Consider the following 19,086-nt stretch of genomic DNA (forward strand, 5'->3'; position numbering starts at 1 on the left):
TCGGCTAAAATATTTTTATATCATATCTGTGATTTGTTGAGTTGCACTGTGTCTCTGTGGATCTAGAAAAAAACAAACATATGATTGGGTGCCAGCCAGGAGAGGAACAGGTATGTGAGGGTGGTGCAGGACAGTAGGATAGTGGCGAGGTGTGCAGTAGAAGTGACAGATGGATTGGTGGGATTGCCTCTGTGCTCCTTCTTATTTGTGATGGTGATGGACAGGCTGACAGATGAGGTCAGGCAGGAGTCTCTGTGGACTGTGATGCTCGCAGGTGACATTGTTATCTGTGGTGAGAGCATGGAGCAGGTGAAAGACAGCCTGGAGAGGTGGAGCTATGTGCTGAAGAGAATAAGAATGAAAGTCAGTAGAAGCAATAGCCTACATGTGTGTGCATGAGAGGGAAGCAGGTGTGATGGTGAAGATGCAAGGGGTAGAGGCAGTGAAGATTGAAAGAACATCTGTGATTTACTGATTTGCTACAAAGTGGGAAAAAAGTGATGATTCCATCATTGTTGCCAGTCACTGAACCTACTAGTTCTTCCTCAGTGTATAGACAACAAAGCAAAGCAGTAACATGTGTGATGAGTAGATTCATAGTGTCACCATATCATATATCAAAACAGAATGGTTTCCAAACGCTTCATTACAAAGTTATTTGTTCAGATGACTGTACAAAGTACCATGTTTCTAACCCAGACATGCAAAGCAGACAACTTTATGCACTACCTAGTTTTCACCAAAGCCCTCATAGCCCTCAAGTTGTGCAGTAGGCTCTTGTGATCTTCCTACAGTCTCTGTACCAATATAATTCCTATGCAACTTTCAAAAAAGATGGGTAACTTTCTGCAAATAAATTAGGCTTATTTTTACACTACAGTTGTACAAGCCAATACTACATAGGTGTATTCAGTCAGTGGATGTATCAAATTGTCTACTTGGTTGCTTGTATTAAGCTGTTCTACATAACAGATTTGCCTATTATAAACATAACGATGACAGAAAGTAAATTATATTATCTTTATGCAACATTGTTCATGATAAAGAGAGTTGTATTATGTGTATGTGTGCACCATATCATACAGACTCCACAATGAGGCTGCAGTTCAGCTGCACATGAACTAGCCTACATTTTTACCCAAATGAGCAGCTTGAGCTTTAATATCACTTTTGCAAAAAAAAAAAAAAAAAGTCACTGGTTCAAACCTAAAAGCAGGGCTTTTAGACTAAGTCAAACCAGACTTGAAACAATTGTGTCAAAGTAATTTAATATCCAACATCTGATGCTTTGAAAGATGGAAAAAAAAGGGGCTGAAAATGTTCTACTTTTACCAGTGAGTGACACACTCTTATACTTTAAGCTACAGGAGAGTGCAATTGTCAGTCATGGGATCTAGACATGAATATGCAATACATTTACAAAGGACTGCACTTTTACTTTATGTGAAAGCAGTTTCTGTTATTTTAGACTGATTCAGTACTAAGCTGGTACTTTTTATTCCACTACACTGATCAGAAAACTGGGATTACTAGCTACAGTACATATTAGGATTTTACAAATAAAAAGTATGTGGTTTCTGGATACTTTTTCTATTACTGCTCTGGTCAAACAAAGGTTTTTCAGTCACCTTTGTTACTGTCCAATTAGCATGATATAGGCAACATTTGTTAACAGACAGTACGTCACTGAATGCAACAAAAATCTACAATTAATTGAAGGATGCGACCTTGGCTGAGGAAACATTCTAAGCAGTTAGTTTATATATAAATATATTATATTATATTATATTATATATATATATATATATATATATATATATATATATATATATATATATATATATATATATATATATATATAAACTATATATATATATATTTTTTTTTTTTTAATTTCAGAGTAAATGATTTTTCACAATGGTCCTATTTATTTAATGTGCACATTTTTTTTTTTAACACAAATGGGTTTATCTAAAAGATGCTGGCTTTTATTGTTTTTCTCTCTCTCCAGTGTTATCTCACAAACCAAAATCCTTCGAAAATACTTGCTTCTAAATCGTAATTGACTACAAAAATGGATGGCATTCATAGGGACAAAATCTTTTCAGCTCCATGCATATCTGTTTGAAGGTCACCAAAATGAGGTGGGGGAATAGATAACTTTTGTTTCAGGTATGTTAATAATTTGATATAAGAATCCATAGTGACCAGGCAGGCACAGTCTATTTTAGCAACTCATTTGATTTACAAATAGGCTGACTGCATGCTGTCTCTGTGGCAAACTGGCTTTCTTCTCACTGCCTGGATCCCCAGTGGTGGAATGACATTCCCACCACACTTTGAACAGCAAAGTCATTGCTTATGTATCATCCATACATCAATCCAATATTGCCTGATAAAAACAGTTCCCTCAGTCGCATCTTGCTCTGCCAAACCATCATTGTCTGCCTGTAGGGCACCTGAGTTTGTCCTTGTCTTTTCAATACTGGGGGAAAAAAATTTAATTTAATACAGAGAAAAATAGAAATCAGCTCATGCTGAAACAGAAGGAACTTTACAAAGGGCAAGAGATTTTCATGAAGTTACTGAATTTGCCAAACTAATCAATGCACTTTCTGCATAATATTCGAGCCTCTTATTATTATTTGGAAACAATACTAGTTGTTATTCTATTTATCGTTGTTGACAGAGCTGCCTTTGAGTTGAGTTATTGCCCAGAACCATCAAACTGGTGGGTGCATTGATTCACTTTCCTGATACGATATATTTTTGCCTTGCACAAAAATGAGCATAGCCACAATTTCATTAGTCTTCCCACTTCAAAAATCAAGGACAGTCGAATATAAGATGATTACAGCTCAAATAACTGAAAGCCCTAAGTAGTGCTCACCAGCATTTTATCCTCTGAATACAGCGTGGTTGAATTAGGGAGTTCAATCAATTTATGTAGCAGTTTTTAGTATTGTTAATTATCATAATGTCATAATTATTAAGCAATTTTAAAGTATGCTGATATTTCTAATTTACATGTATAAAGGACAGGTTTACATGTTTAAATAGTCACATACCCAAATGCATCTCGACAAAGTTGCTAGTCTTTGTATTTGTTCCACCTGGTCATACATATCTGGTTTCTTTTGTGAGCAGCAGTGGGGGCATAGTGACACACAGGGAGATTTATTCATAAACAGAGTAACTTTGGAAAATGCCAACTTTCTCCCTGTCACTTTTACTACTGAAACCTCATATCAGATGTTCACTAAATCGAGCACTCGGGATTTTGTTGCCAAACATCTGAATTATAAAATTAGGCTGAGATAGCTCTTCATTGCTCCTATGGACAGCAGTGTTGCAGTATACTTGTGGGCCTGTAAATATGGTTGTAAGACAAAATAAATTAATTAATAAAAATAAACTGTACTAAATCCTTTACTTGATTTGAATTTAAATCTAGATGATGCTGGAATCAAATGTTTTTGCTGATTCTGTGTTTTAAATGCAGTAAGATGTCTAATTTAGTTCACATGTTGTTGGTGTGAAGGAAACTGTGCACAGATTCAAAATTAGAGCCACTGATTAGTCCATAAGTGGACGCCGACCTTCCTTCTGACCTGTAGCATGAAGCTCATTTGATGCTTGATTGTGTGGCTTTGGCCGATTAGGTGAGGTTCAGATCACTTATTATGATCATCATTATGATAGAATTTGATTTGCAAGGCTTAGTGCTCATGTTTGAGTTGTAAGGATGTGTAAAAACTGTTCATGGTTCACAGAGGGGTAAAAACTTTAAAGAGTTTAATAATTTATATCAGAGTTATTTTTGAAGATATAGAGCTGGGTTAAAAATATATTTTCTTCAAGAAGGGCTCATAAGAAAATATTAACACCCTCCACCCTATCAATATTTGATGAGAACAAAAACATAATTTGACTTTTTGTGACCGCCATAAAGTGGTTTTTCATAAGCTTCTGACACCTCCTTTGTTTATTCCTTTGCATGCAAATGCTTCCAGGAATGGACAAGCTTCAGTTTGTGTAAGCATCACATTCTTCTTAAAGGGGACCTACTGTGCTATGCCTTATATAGTACAGATACTTGTCCACAAGTTATATTGGTTGGGGGGCCAAAATTTTAAATAATGAGGTCAGCATAGTTGAGTGAGTAGCTAACTCTAACCCTCGTGTGTACTTAAGCCCTCAGTTTGCCTTAGGTCTATGTGCTGCCATGCTGTTTCCCTGTTCGGATTTTTGGATTCACTTAAATAAAGGTTTGTTTTTCTGTTTACTTTAATCCATCTTTGAGTCTCCATCTGGGTCAGCATTGCGCACATATCATGACACCAATAGAGTCCAAAAATAAAAATATGGAGCTGGAAATGAGCAGAGTAGTTCTCCTTAAAAAGCTGCTAAAGTGCTAAAATCTAGATTCAAATATATGCTGAAAAGGGTACAGTAATTGTATATTGCAATTGTAATAAAGGAATACAAGGAATGTGGAACTTACATTACTTAATCCTATATTAATTTTTATATTGCAAAAATATTTTTTGCGATTTCCTCTGACTGTAGGTATCCAAACAGATTTAAATATTTTTCTCATTTTGATTTAATATCAATAACTGTCAGCATGACAGCATGCCTTTGCCTCTGCTGTTTTCCTGCACAAATCTAATGCGGCATTTTTTTCTGGTGTGTTACATACATATTCATGGCTCTACAGTAAAGTAGCTCATTGAAGCATGCATCGATGGTGCTTGCAGGGAATTTAAGACACTGTCATTTTGTTCTGGGCAGAACCGCATGCTGCCACGCTGAGACCTACTTCACATTTTTTTGCTGATGACACCGCCAACACTTCTAACAGCTTAATGACAGTGTACTCTGCCAAAACGCCTTTCAATGGAATACTTAACACCAGCCATATATGTCAGAGAAATTCTTTTGTTTCTGCTGCCTGACACTCAAATTATGAAGCTGAGTTTAATCTGATGCCTCTGATGGTGCATTAGCTGATTTTCTGTTACAATTGCCATCAAAATTCTTTTCAGTACATACAGGACACAGAAATGAGAAGAGCTGATGTGTCCACTCTATAAATACCATTTTCTCTTGAAGTGCCTCCCTATTTCCTCTGACTCTGTAAATATATAATTACCCTCTGCTATGGTTTGGCCTGTGTAGTGTGTTGTTATAGAAGCCCGTGGTTTTATCAACAAACAAAAGTCTGCTAATTTTCCTGTTTTTATAAAATCCATATGTTGTTTCTAATTTTAACTGCAGGTATATGCGGTACATGGAGAGACAAGGAGAAGGAGAAAGACTCCCACCTCCTCCTCCTTCTGAAAGGAGAGAACAGTGGGGAAAGGAAGGAGGAGGAATAAGGGAGAGGGGGGGAGGGTGAACACACCCAGACAGAGCCATGTCTGACATCCTCTCTCTCTGAACGAAGGAAGGAGTGATACAAAGCCAGTTCGGCCAAGCAGAAGAGAAAAATAGGGGAAGGAGGGGGGGTGGGGATGGGAACAAGAGAATGATTGCAAAAAGGGTGAGAAAGATGCACAAGAGCTGCATCAGTTCTTGTCCGTAAGGAACAAAAAACATTGTGTTCGTGAATGGGAGCTGGTGAGCTCCACCACAAGGCGAGTGCAATGAGAAACCAGGCAGATTTCAGTCACTGGTGCTGCTGAGCTCCAATCCTCTCTCTCTGTCTGTCTCTCCCTATCTCTTCCTGCCAGCAGCGACTGAGCCTTGGTATGATTTAGGGGAAGGGTTTGGGGGCTTTTGATTAGGATTTTGAGCTTTATGTTTTAGGAATATGCTGTTGAAGAGGATTTAAACGTGCTGTTATTTCTGATTGAACACAGTGTGCGACGTGGAGACTCCTCTGGTTGCGGCTTTCAGGGCTGTTTCCCTTCCTGCTGCCTCTGGTTGTGTTTGGGCTATGGTCCTGACTGAGAAGCAGGGCATCACCCAGATGTGGGACGCTGACTGTATGGGAGGTTAAGCTTGTAAACACCAGCATGGGAGCCAAACAGATGAAATGGTAAGTGCTATTTTAATATGAACAGTAAAACAATCCAAGGATGCTAGGATTGTTGACAATGCGTGAGTACACCAGTGGCAGATATATATTGCCCAGTAAGTCTTCATTTACCATTTCATCCACATGTGAATCTCTGTCTTGGTCTTAGAATTGCGTTTCATCCGAACAGCGTGATCTTGAAAGCTAAGCTGTGCAGTTTATTGTCTGGTGTTTACAGTGCAGTAGGTGTGGGTGTGTCCCTGTATGTGTCTGTGTGAGCTGAGCTGCTATCGCCTAGCAACCTCTCTCTAACAGCCATGTCTGACTCTGTCATGGCACGATTTAGATAAAAATAAGTTTGAGCTGATATTAGATTTTGAATAAATAAATAAAGCCACCTTCTTTTCCGCATGTTTTGCACCATATTTACAACGACCTACTTTATTTAACCAATCCTTTAAGATCAGTGCTGATCACTATTGGTGGAAAAAGCACTCATCTATACTCATATGCATACACACAAAAACACACACACACACACACACACACAAATGGAACAAAGTAAAAAGTTCTGAACTTAAAATCCCATTTACTTTAAACTAAATGAACCTAAAGCATCAAAAGTTAATGATGACAAAAAAAAAAAAATGTCACTAAGCATTAAGCTGTGTTTTACTGTTATGGAAGGATGAGGTGAAAGTAGCCTGGAATATTTAAGTATATTTTCATCTATAATTTAGAGGTTTCCAAACTGGGTGGTGGGACTTGGCCATTGAATCACAGCATTAATTTGAGGGCCATTAAAAGATGATGATTGTGAAAAAAGAAAAGTTGTGCTACAACTTTTTCATGTGACGATTTTTGTGAAATGTGTCACTTTATTTGAGAAGTGTACACAGGAACCCTTTCATTGGTGAATCTACTAAGCACTCGAGCAGACTAAACTCTACTAAAGTGCTAATCTACTAAAACCATAATATGAAAAGCAACCATGACTGTCAGATAAATGTACAGGAATAAAAAGTAGTAGCAGCAGTTGGGAAGTATGAGTTTTAAGTAACCAAAAATACTCACATAAAGTATCTAAAAATTGCACGGCTACTGGAGTAAATGAAGTCCCACTCAGTAACTTTCCATCAAATTATGTTAATCTATTCCACAGAAGCTCATCTTTTGCAAATCCCACTGCTTAATCTTTGCTAAACCCATATGTTCCAAATCTCTGTTTGCCCGTGTTCTCTTGTAGCAACAGATCAGCAAAGAGCATCTACAATAAATGTGTTATTGAACTGCTCTTTGAGACAATAATAGAGGGTATCCCGATAGTGTTATTATCTGCAGTGACTAGATTAGTAGGAGGTGCTTCTTTGATCCATTTTTGAGAAACACTTAAGGATAATTACAGCAGCTTCTGATAAGAGGCTTAGTTCATGTTTTTATGTGACCTAGTGCAGGGACTCTTTCTGGGAAGTTGGGAGGACAAAACCAATCACAAGTTTCTCTTTATGATTTAATATGTACAAAAATAATACTTTTTTTTAGCCATTTTAGCATCCACCACATCCCAAAGGTGCTCTGTTGGACTGGGATCTGGTGACTTCAGAGGCCATTTGAGTACAGAGAACCAATTGTTGTGTTCAAGAAACCAGTTTGAGATGATTTGACTTTTGTGACGTGGAGCATTGTCTTGCTGGAAGCAGAGATCAGAAGATGGTTACACTGTGTTCATAAAGTAATTGACATGGTCAGCAGTACTACTTAGGTAGAATAGAATAGAATGCCTTTATTGTCATTATACAGGATGTACAATGAGATTGGAGATACAGGATGTACAATGAGATTGGAGATAGGCTGTGGTGTTTAAACAATGCACAGTTGGTATTAATGAGCCCAAAGTATGGTAAGGAAAAATCCCCCACACCTTTACACTACCACCAGTCTGAACCGTTGATACAAGGCAGGATGGAGCCATGCTTCCATGTTGTTTACGCTAAATTCTGACCCTACCATCTGAATGTCACAGCAGAAATCGAGACTCATCAAACCAGGTAACATTTTTACAATCCTCTATTTTCAAATTTTGTTGAGCCCATGTGAACTGGAGCCTCAGTTTCCTGCTCTTAGCTGACAGGAGTGGCATCTGGTGTGGGCTTCTGCTGCCCATCTGCTTCATGGTTTGACATGTTGTACATTCAGAGATGCTGAGTTACTGTTGCCTTCCTTTCAGCTCAAAGCAGTCTGGCCATTCTCCTCAGATCTCCTCCTCCTCCTCAGGTGCATTAACAAAGCATTTTTGCCCAGAGAACTACTGTTCACTGGATATTTTCTCTCTTTTGGACCACTCTCTGTAAACCCTAGACATGGTTGTGCGGGAAAATCCCAGTCATCAGTTTCTGAAATACTTAGACCAGCCCGTCTGGCACCAACAACCTTGCCACATTCAAAGTCACTTAAATTACATTTCTTCCTCACTTTTCTGATGTTCAATTTGAAATTTAGCAGGCTTTCTTGACCATATGTACATGACTCATTTATTGAGGTACAGACTGGTTGATTAGATATTTGTCTTAACAAGCAGGTGGATAGGTATGCCTAATAAAGTGGTTGTTGAGTGTATATCCTCCTCCATTTGGGTTGTAACAAGGATGCTATTCATCATCAGGACTAATTTTGAATGTCTGGTGCATTTGTTTATGACTCATTACCTCCAAGACATTTCCCTCAACCTCATTATTTGCGAATATTAACATGCTGACTTGTTTGATATAATGGTGAAAATGCTTCAATGCCTGCTTGACACAGGCATGTCATATAAATTTTTTTTAGCCTTTCCAGTTTGACAGTAGATGAGGAACAGATTAAGACAAAAAAAGGTAACCTTTAATCCTTAGAAACGGCCAAAATAACAGTGTGTTCTCTGTTTGCTGTGCTATTAACTAGTGCTGACTCATGCTATTAGATAAGAAGAAAATCTTACCAGCATAGATGTGGAGCAAATTCAACAGGACATTCTTTGGTTACTGCTCCCCCCTCCCCCCTTTAGCTGGTAGCCTCAGGAGCAGGGTGATGAGTAGTGATGCTTTTCTATGACGTTGCTCGCACAGAGGTTAGATCTGTTTCTGCAGTCACGGGCTTGTTTTCGCACGCAGACTCGGAGGGGAAAAACTCCCGTTAGGGACTGTGCATAATGCTATAGGTCACGGGTCACAGTAGCTGTATCCCATTTCCACAAACACAGCAGAGTGAAGATGACAGCTGGACTGAACCTCAGGCTGCTGGAGATGTTCTCAGAAAACACTAAACATATATTCATGAAACTGCAAGGAAACAAGCTGTTCAGAAACCATGCGAGCACTATGTTTTGAAATTATGGCCAAAGGGGGAGCAAAATATGTAAAGAATTTCCTGTTAGAAAATGACACAGTTGCACACATTCCTGCTCCTGCTGTGTATTTTTTTTGAATGGGTTTCAAAGCTGTTCAGTCATGTCATTACTATTCTAATAGTTCTATTAACTACAAAATAGTCTGTGATATTATGGGATGCACACAATGCTGGTTGGAATATCATGCATCATATTGGCATTATGAGTTCAAAAATGCATTCGGTTAAAAATATCTAGCCCAAATGGGATTAATTCACATTACTGTGCTCCTTTGGGAGTTTTTAAATTTTTAAATCTCCATTTTATGTAGCTAGGTTTATTTATTGCTCTTCATTTGGCAGGATACAAACACATTCATTCCTGCCTGTGCCCACCATCTGTTTCAGCCTCAGCTCAGCCAGCCCTGCTCACTCCCCCAAAGAGGAGTATGTTATCACCCAGTTCACTGACACCCCTAAAGAAGAAACAGTCCATGATCACTCTGAGAACCAGGGGGAACCTCAGGATGACAAATCTGAGCTGACAGAGAAGAAATCTGTCACAGGTTGGTTGGCTGCACATCAACTCTTGTAGAGCCAGATATGATGCAGTTAAAAAAAAAACTGCCTTGCCTCATTTCCTCTGCCCCTCTGCTGCTTTCAGAGGAGGTGTCTCTCTGTGGATTGTGTCCCTCCCTGGGGCACGATGGGCAGGAGGAAGAGAAGTCCTGGGAGGAGCAGCTGGATGCCCACCAGGAGCAGCTGGAGAAGGAGATGCAGGATGCTAGAAGGATGGTGTTTCGGCTGCAGGTAACACGCTTAAAAAAAAAAAAAAAAAAAAAAAAAAAATCCTGCTCTGAAAATACTGACATAAGGTGCACAGACCACAGGTGCATCAAAGGAACGTTAGAGATGGAATTAGGCAGAAAGTGAGATTTTAGCCTGGTTCACTCTCATTGCCTGCAATAGTCTCAGTGATTCACATAGATTAAAGGAAAAAATAAAATCAAAATTAAATAGTTGAAAAACTAATTTGAAAGAACGAAGAATAAAAATTTGGTCAGGATATGTAAAAATTTTCAGCTCGTGTTGCTGAGTCAAGTTGCTAGAGCAAGATGTTATCCGCGCATAAACCCACCATAACACTCTTTATTCACATAAATATTTCTCTGTTTTCAGTCTCTAAAACATCCTAACAAGGAGGCTATTTATTATCTGTCTCTTGCCTCTGTGCACCACCAAAGGGGATTTTAAATAAAAATGTCAATGTATGATTGAAGTGCTGCCTTAAAGTTTTACTTCAAGATTAAAAAAAAAAAACTGTTTACACCCACTTTTATACACAGTTCCCCCCTTTTCAGAAGCTCAAACGTGGTTAGATGATTGACTGAGAAGCAGTGAGGCCCATTCCCTCATTATTCCATGACACACAAAGCAGATAAAGCTGTTTCTAAGTGTTCAGCATGTGTTTTGTAGCCTTTCATCGCAATTCTCAATATGAGGTCCAAGGAGAAGCTGATTGAAGTGAAGGAGGCCATCATTAGGCTGAAATAAACAAAGAAAAAAACAAAATAAAGCTATTGGAGAGATAGAAAAAAATCATTAGCAATCTGGTACATTCTGAAAATAAATAAGGAATGCACCGGCTCAGCAACACCAAAAACTGAAGGCGGAGAGACCCACAAGCAAGCAGCGACTGAAAGTGGCTGCAGGAAAGCCCTGCAGGGCATCTCAAGGGATGATACAGAGCATTTGGTGATGTCCATCGGTTCTAAATTCCAAGGGGACGTTGACTGCAAAAATGTTAATCAAGTTTTATTTAATATTATGTTAGTTTATATAAAATGACTGCAAGCTTGCACTTCAATCACACCTTGGGTGTTTAATTTAAAATCCATGCGGTGGTGTACAGAGGTAGATTTACAAAATTGTTTAATTGCCCAAATATTTATGGTACTAACTGTAGCCCAATAAGGAGTAACCATTTTTTCACCAGGAAGAGCAGTTCTGCATTTAAACTTTGGGTTTCTAAAGGGGTTGAAAAGATTCAAACTCTGATGTCATTATGTCCTTTAAAGCAGTGGTCCCCAACCTTTTTTGAGCCGCGGACCGGTTTAGTGTTAGAAAATATTTCCACGGACCGGCTTTTAAGGTGTGGCGAATAAATACGTCAAAATAAATGATACGACCATAACCAAGTGTGATATTTTCTACGTATAACAATAAAAAACGGGAATCCACTTTGTATTCGTATGCAACTCTATCAGCAGCGTCCTCGTAACATCCCGCCTCAACATGAATAACAGGCTCTCTGCCCACAGCGCTCCCTGGTCAGCTGTTAGAGCCATGGTAAAACATGCCTTCAAAATAAGATACACCGCAAAAACAAATACAGTAGAAATCACCTCAGTCGGATTCAAATGGCCCAGTTTGGGGTCTATTATCGAATTTCGCTGCAATGGCTTCTGCTTCATCTATGAATTTGCTTCTGCAAATTTTATAATCTGAAATTTTACTCGTAAGTGCAAGTTTGTAGCTTACACTTGCCACGATTGTCCCCGGTGAAATGAACTGATATAAACACTAAAACAATTTCCAGGCGTTGTTAGTGTGTGTGTAGTTGTGCATGAACGAGCCGATGCATGGAAGTGGGCGGACAGGAGCTGAGGAGGGTTTTAGCGCTAAACTCATCCAGTTTATGCGATCACATTTAACTGGAAATTTATTACAATGGGACCAGATTTTTCATCCGAGGTAGGTGAATATCCGACGGATTTATGTGATGATTTTATTGGAATTAATGTTAGGAAAAATCAGGACCTGCAGATGCCATCCAACTAGAGCGAAAACCCGATTTATGCGACTTCGACTTAGGTGATTTTTACTGTATAAAGCGCATGAAAAATACAACTCACCATAACACTGAATCAGTGTAAGCCCCCTGAGCTTGTTTCTCTGATACTCATTTTTGCTGGCTTCTGGTTTGACTGGGTTCGGCCGATTTCACATGGAGCGTGGCTGCAGAGCCGCGGTGTCAAGCGCTGGAGAGTCAGTTTGATGGCTGGGTCTACCTCACTGCTATCCCCGGTGTTGATAAATAAAAATGGTAAATGGACTAGTTCTTACATAGCGCTTTTCTACTCTTGTTGAGCACTCAAAAATTTAAAGAAGCGTTATGTAGGTCAACCAACCGATTTCGTTAGACAGGCCTGAAGCTTCTGGGTTTAATTTTAGCGGTGACGTATCATGTGAGCAGAAACGTCTTGACACGTCAAGAGGAAGTCATGGAGGGAAGTAACGGAGCGAATCCGCCCATTTTTCAAAATAAAATATAGTTTAGGCGCAGATAATAAGTAAAACGGAAATAATTTAAGTTATTTATTCTTTATGTGCGGCCCGGTACCAAATGTCCCACGGCCCGGTACCGGTCCACGGCCCGGGGGTTGGGGACCTCTGCTTTAAAGAACTGAAACATACAGTTAAGCTGATAGTTTTATTTTCTAGTTTATAATCTTTGTAGTAGCACATCAACACTATTCACTTACTAGATCCCCCACAGATTCCTACAAAAATAATGATGACAAAGGACTGTTAAAGAAAGGGCGTCGTATCAGAGTTTTCTAATCTGCTTACACCCGGTTCATCGCGGAGTTCACGCTGTAAACCAAATGCATGCAATGAAGATTTTTGAGAATCTCAGCAGAGGATTGGAAATAAGCTTAGAAGGTTAATACGTGCCTGTAATCAGTTAATGCAAACATAAACAACACTTAAAATTCTTCTCCTCACATACAAGGTCTTGACTAATCAGGCCCCATCTTATCTCAAAGACCTCATAGTACCATATCACCCTGATAAAGCACTTCGCTCTCAGACTGCTGGCTTACTTGTGGTTCCTAGGATACTTAAGAGTAGAATGGGAGGCAGAGCCTTCAGCTTTCTGGCCCCTCTTCTGTGGAACCAGCTTCCAACTTGGATTCGGGAGACAGACACCCTCTCTATTTTTAAGATAAGGCTTAAAACTTTCCTTTTTGATCAAGCCTATAGTTAGGGCTGGATCAGGTGACCCTGAACCATCCCTAAGTTATGCTGCTATAGGCCTAGTCTGCTGGGGGGTTCACATAATGCACTGTTTCTTTTCATTTACCTTATTTATACTCCGCTTTGCATTTAATCATTAATTGATATTAATCTCTGGCTCTCTTCCACAGCATGTCTTTTCTCAGCCCAACCGGTCGCGGCAGATGACTGCCCCTCCCTGAGCCTGGTTCTGCTGGAGGTTTCTTCCTGTTAAAAGGGAGTTTTTCCTTCCCACTGTCACCAGTGCTGCTCATAGGGGGTCGTTTTGACTGTTGGGTTTTCTCTGTATTATTGTAGGGTCTTTACCCACAATACAAAGCGCCTTGAGGCAACTGTTTGTTGTGATATGGCACTATATAAATAAAATTGAATTGAATTGAATTGAATTATCAAGTTAAAGTGCTAAATACAAGCATACCAGAGTCAGAAAGCTTAAAACATTTTGGGAAGTGTCAGACTGACATGTAAGATTATTTCAAAAACAAATAGACCCAAATGCTACATGCTAAAAAGCTGTTAGTTTTTTAAATGAAGTAATTAAAACAACCCAAACACACTAAGGAACACAAAGCCATCCACTGGAAAGAATAACATATGCTTTAACAGACAAAGAAAAAATGAAGAAAATAATTATTTGATTCATACTGTCAATCCATCAATTTTCTTCCACTTTTCCAATCAGGGTTAGGGGGGATCTAGAGGCTATCCCAGCTGTGGGTTGTCACTGTTGTCATAAAAGGATGGACATGATCAGCAACAAGGCTGTAGCATTTAAATGATGCTCAGTTGATACTAAGGGGCCCAAAGTGTGCCAAGAATATCCCCCACACCATTGCACCACCAGCTTGAACGGCTGATACAGGGCAGGATGATCCGTGCTTCCATGTTGTTTATACCAAATTCTGACCCTACGATCTGAATGTCGTAGCAGAAATCAAGACTCGTCAGACCAGGCAGCATTTCGATTTTCAAGGTTTGACACGTTGTGCATTCAGAGATGCTCTTCTGCATTCCTTGGTTGTAACAAGTATTTGAGTTACTGTTGCCTTCCTATCAGCTCAAAGTAGTCTGGACATTCTCCTCTGATCTCTGGCATTAACAAAGTTATTTTCGCCCAGAGAACTGCCGCTCACTGGATAATTTCTCTTTTTGGGGCCATTCTCTGTAAACCCCACAGATGGCTGTATTAGAAAATCCCAGCAGAACACTCAACAGCAACAATGCCACATTCAAAGTCAATTAAATCCCCTTTCTTCCCTCACCTTATTTACCAAATGCTACATTTTAAATGTGTGGGGCATTTGTTTATGACTCATTAGCTGTAAGATGTTTCCTTCAGCCTCATTATTTTCAAAATTTAACATACTAACTTGAAAAAACTATGTTTTTTTTTAATTCATCAACCAAACGTGTGAGTGGAGTGGAGCATGGTATTTTATTGGTACGTTTGGGGTCAGCTACAATTAGTGGTGCAATTAGTGGCGCAGCACCAACACATCCATATACTGTATATAAATTAAAAATAGATGTTTTTGTGTATTGCAAAAAAGTCTATATATTTTGACAGGCTTTTCTATGTAATTTCAGTTTATTTCACTTCAGCTTACTGACTTTATTAGCTGCAGTGCAAAAACTTAGGCATTTACAAATACAAACAGTAATGTGACTTCTCTATCGTGCATCTTAATTATCATTGCTTGCAACATTTCTTTGTATCTATATAGTGCATGTGTATGTTTTGGTTTTCAGGCTTTGCTGCTCCATGGCTCCCTCCCTGAGGAAGACCAGGATGGATCCGTGAGCTTTGGAGATAACCGGGCTAACACTGAGCAGCAGCTGGTACAGTGCCCTCTCTCTGCTAACTTGAGAAAACAAATGACGCTTGCTCGCCACCGAGCATGAAGAGTCTGTGTCAGCCCTTCTGTTGTGATGATGTTTGTACCCATCACTCGTCTCAAGAGTGGCTGCTATAGAGCGCAAATGAATCTCTCTGATCTGCCAGTCCACCGTCAAGGAGGCCCAATGCCTCCTCATATGTTCTGACGTTTTTCCATTCTCTAATTACCCCACTCATACCCTCTCCCTTTGAAGGTTCTAGTCCGCAGTCGTCTGGACCAAAGCATGGAGGAAGCCCTTGATCTCAAGGTATAGTAAGTAAATGTAATTAGGTTTAACATAGATGGGCTGTCTTAGGGGCAGAGTCACTTTCCCTAATGTTTTGTTGTTCATTTGTGTGGCTCTTAGAGGGAACTTCTGAGGCACAAACAGGAGACACGTCACATTCAGGCCATCAAGGTAAACTTCTTACCTTTAGTTTTGCACTTTAGCTGTAAAGTAAAAATAGATGAAAGGATTATATTTAACCTCTCTGACTATAGCACCCTCCCAATTGATTGCGCAAGGTTTTTATCACATACAATATACATTTATCATTTCTTTACAAAGATCAAGAAAAAGTTTAGAGGTGGGTGGATCCTGTCCATAAGACAGGTGGATGCAGTTCATCAGTATTCAGGTCTTTTCTGGACAATTCTTTGATCTCCCTCCTGCTTCTCATTAGGATGCTCTGCAGCAGCGCTTGGCAGTGCAGGAGGATGCTGTGCTGCAGCTAAAGCAGGAACTACTGAGGTGCAACATGGCCAAAGATCAGCTGGAGGGGGAAAATGTGAGACAAGCGATGATTTCCGTTTGACACGATGAAATATTTGACCTCTTTGACCTGTGGCTGCAGGTTTGAGAGAACTATAGCACTCATATATCACCTTGATATAACTGTTTGCAGGCAGAGCTCAAACGCAAGCTGAGTGAAAGGAACAAATTACTTAGCGAATATGAGGTATTGTCTTTTATTATTTACATGCCAGTGTATTCTTTTAGCCATTGAGATGCAAATAAAGCCTCATGTCATCCATCATTCTTGTCACAATAGCAGCAGCTCGGGAGGAAAGACAGGATACTGCAGCAGCAGCAGCAAAAGCTCGATGAAGCTCAGCATAAAGCACATGAAGTCAGCATGGGCCGGGTATGCTGCACGACATGTTTCACATATGTGCACTACACACTTGATGTTTGGATGCAGAACTCATATACAATACCACTGTTTATTTACAGAGCATATGTCCAATTGTGATTAAAATGTACTATCTTAAATGTATTACTCAATAATACCAAAATCTATAAATATATTAAGGCAGCAGCATGCTTGAAGAAAACATTCCCCAGTACACCTCAGCAGTATAGTCTTTATAAACTGTTACTCAAAGCAGAGTAAATAGTGCATTTGTTGGGGACTATTTTCAGTGGCAGATTAATACATATTTCTTGCACCAGTGAACATCTCTTGCAGCAGGAAGCTGTATGTGAAATTGACTCAAATAAACTACAGTGCACTGTGTTCATCATAATAGAAAAAAAAAACGTCACACAGCACTACAGCTGTGATGTTTTTTAAATAGTTTTTGGACTACAATGCATCTTATTCAAACAAATACGCCTTCTGGCTGCACTGTAGCTACGCAGATTTAGTGTTCTATGTAGTGCATTTTCTGATAACACATTTTAAAATATCAGACGTTTTGCTCAGAGCATAAACCTCACCTTGCTCTATACCGTCTCCGTCTGACAGACATTCAGGAATGAGGGCAGCGGCTACAGTAACTCAGTGGCTTCAACACCTCCTCCGGCGTTCCAGCACAGTGCACCAGTATGTACTCTTTATTCCTTTCATTAACCTGTGCTATCCATTGTTGCCTTTTATTTTGACAGCTTATTGTATGGAAGTTTGTCTCTGGTAAGAAAATAGAAATGGAAGAAAAAAGTTCCAATTACTGGAAATGAATTATGAGTCTCAAAACTTAAATTAGCAGGTGTTCAGGACTTTTTTTTTAATACTTTTTAAAGTATCAGAGGGCTGTTTTCCACAGGGTGAGGAACTGCAGGTCGTCAGGGAGGCACTACGCAGTCTGAGGGACAGTTTTTCTGGCCATGACCCCCAACATCACACCTTGGACACTTTGGAACAGGGTGTGGCCAGTCTCATGGACAGACTGCACTCTTTGGACACTCAGCGCAGACAGGACAGAGGGGTACGCACTCTTGCTCTCACGACTTAAAGAGGAAAATTAAAATGTAGTAGCACGTCTGTCACTTGCTGAATGATGACTCAGCAACTGATAACATCGGAATGTTTGCCATGAGTAATTGCTTCTTCTTCTAGGAGGAATTCAAATCACCGGGACGCAGAGCCAATTCAACAGACCGTGACTCCTGGCCACCGAGCTCAAGTGAGACAAACAAAATGCTCGTTTTTGTTTAGGATTCGTCATCCTCCACAACATCTCTACTGGCTGTTAAATCAAATTGTGCCAATGTGCAAGGAGTGGGCATCACTGACTGCTTTCAGGCTTTGGTTGTGAAAAACAATGTTTGCTGTTTTGTAATTATTTCCAGAGATGGCGCACTCACACAGCAGCCCGGGATTGGACACTGCCGTCGCCACTAAAGTGCTCTACTTCACAGATCGCTCGCTCACTCCATTTCTGATTAACATCCCTAAAAGGTGAGCATATAAACACTTTATGGTAGGTTGATATAGCACTGTTGTTGTGTGTTGCTTCACTGGAGCGTACGTGATTTTTTTTTAAGCAAATTGCCAGTTGGGTTTGGTTAGACCAGAGCCATATATGGATGCCTCAGCTGGTTAAATGTTTATCCTAGGACAGCATAATGTCTATGTGGGTATATGTGCACAGATCATGACAGTGTGTGTTTGCAGGCTGGGTGAGGTGACACTGCGAGACTTCAAGGCAGCTGTAGACAGACAAGGCAGTTTCAGATACCACTTCAAGGCCCTTGACCCAGAGTTTGGCACAGTGAAAGAGGAGGTAGGCGTGGGAGTAAAATTACAGCCCCTACTTCTCTTCCCATCGGCTTCAGTTGGCAAATGTAAAACGGCAGTTATAGAGTAAGATATGCAAATAATAGCTGTGCCTGCTGTGCACTTCAAAACACCATGGGGAGACTTATTTCCATCCCAAAGAATTGGATAACCCCAAGTATTCATTTTCACTTTCTATCCAAACCTTTTATAGTACATTACAGATGTGAGTCTCTCAGATATGTAAATGCTGGATGTTGGCTTTTCAGGTGTTTCAGGATGGAGCAGTGGTCCCTGGCTGGGAGGGGAAGATTGTAGCGTGGGTTGAGGAGGACCACGGAGAGCGGAGGTAGAGCCCAAAAACTAGAAATCACCACTACTAACCTCAGCTGTTCCCACTGGACCAGGAAGCTACTGAAAATACTTCTGATGCCATATTGTCATAATGCATAACTGGGACCAATGGAGCTAACACCACTAAAGTCCAAAACCATATTTTAAAAGTGAACGTTTCAAGACTGAAAATTTGGGTACATTTTTTTTTCTTTATGGCCTGCATGTTAGATATTGTTTGCGGCTCATAAATGAATTTGTGGGACTACCACCAAATGGTCAGTAAAGCGATACTTGAATGATAAAAGAATGTTGATTTTACATTACATAACAAGCTACGCTGTGCTCTAAAGAAGCTCTAATCAGTGCATAGTATGCAAACCTCAAAATAAGTGTTTACTGACATTTTCCA

The 19,086-nt window shown here is 39.8% G+C and overlaps 1 protein-coding gene across 5 annotated transcripts; it reads left to right on the forward strand.

Annotated features, from left to right (window-relative positions):
• The first annotated feature begins 93 nt into the window (after window positions 1-93).
• On the forward strand, window positions 94-19,084 carry dixdc1a (DIX domain containing 1a). 5 transcript variants are annotated; one of them, XM_030743959.1, is made up of 16 exons: window positions 94-110; window positions 5,865-6,043; window positions 9,794-9,951; window positions 10,050-10,195; window positions 15,215-15,304; window positions 15,557-15,610; window positions 15,710-15,760; window positions 16,026-16,130; window positions 16,248-16,301; window positions 16,395-16,487; window positions 17,091-17,168; window positions 17,389-17,550; window positions 17,682-17,748; window positions 17,915-18,023; window positions 18,240-18,348; window positions 18,611-19,083. In XM_030743959.1, the coding sequence occupies exons 2-16, from the start codon at window positions 6,021-6,023 to the stop codon at window positions 18,692-18,694; spliced, it is 1,383 nt and encodes a 460-aa protein (XP_030599819.1). In that variant the 5' UTR covers window positions 94-110; window positions 5,865-6,020; the 3' UTR covers window positions 18,695-19,083. The 5 variants fall into 5 exon arrangements, with proteins under 5 accessions (XP_030599819.1, XP_030599821.1, XP_030599818.1 ...); XM_030743961.1 differs by lacking the exon at window positions 94-110 and adding an exon at window positions 5,531-5,751 and having other exon boundaries at window positions 17,685-17,748; window positions 18,611-19,084; XM_030743958.1 differs by lacking the exon at window positions 94-110 and adding an exon at window positions 5,531-5,751.
• The last annotated feature ends 2 nt before the right edge of the window (window positions 19,085-19,086 follow it).

Source organism: Archocentrus centrarchus, chromosome 13 (assembly GCF_007364275.1).
Source record: "Archocentrus centrarchus isolate MPI-CPG fArcCen1 chromosome 13, fArcCen1, whole genome shotgun sequence".
Classification (NCBI taxonomy): Eukaryota; Metazoa; Chordata; class Actinopteri; order Cichliformes; family Cichlidae; genus Archocentrus; species Archocentrus centrarchus.

Bases quoted from the DNA above. Each gene is read 5' to 3' on its own strand.
- dixdc1a (XM_030743959.1), top strand. From the start codon at position 6,021: ATGGGAGCCAAACAGATGAAATG. The intron at 6,044-9,793 runs GTAAGTGCTATT...CATCTGTTTCAG, and splicing joins GGAGCCAAACAGATGAAATG to CCTCAGCTCAGCCAGCCCTG. The intron at 16,302-16,394 runs GTATTGTCTTTT...TTGTCACAATAG, and splicing joins AATTACTTAGCGAATATGAG to CAGCAGCTCGGGAGGAAAGA.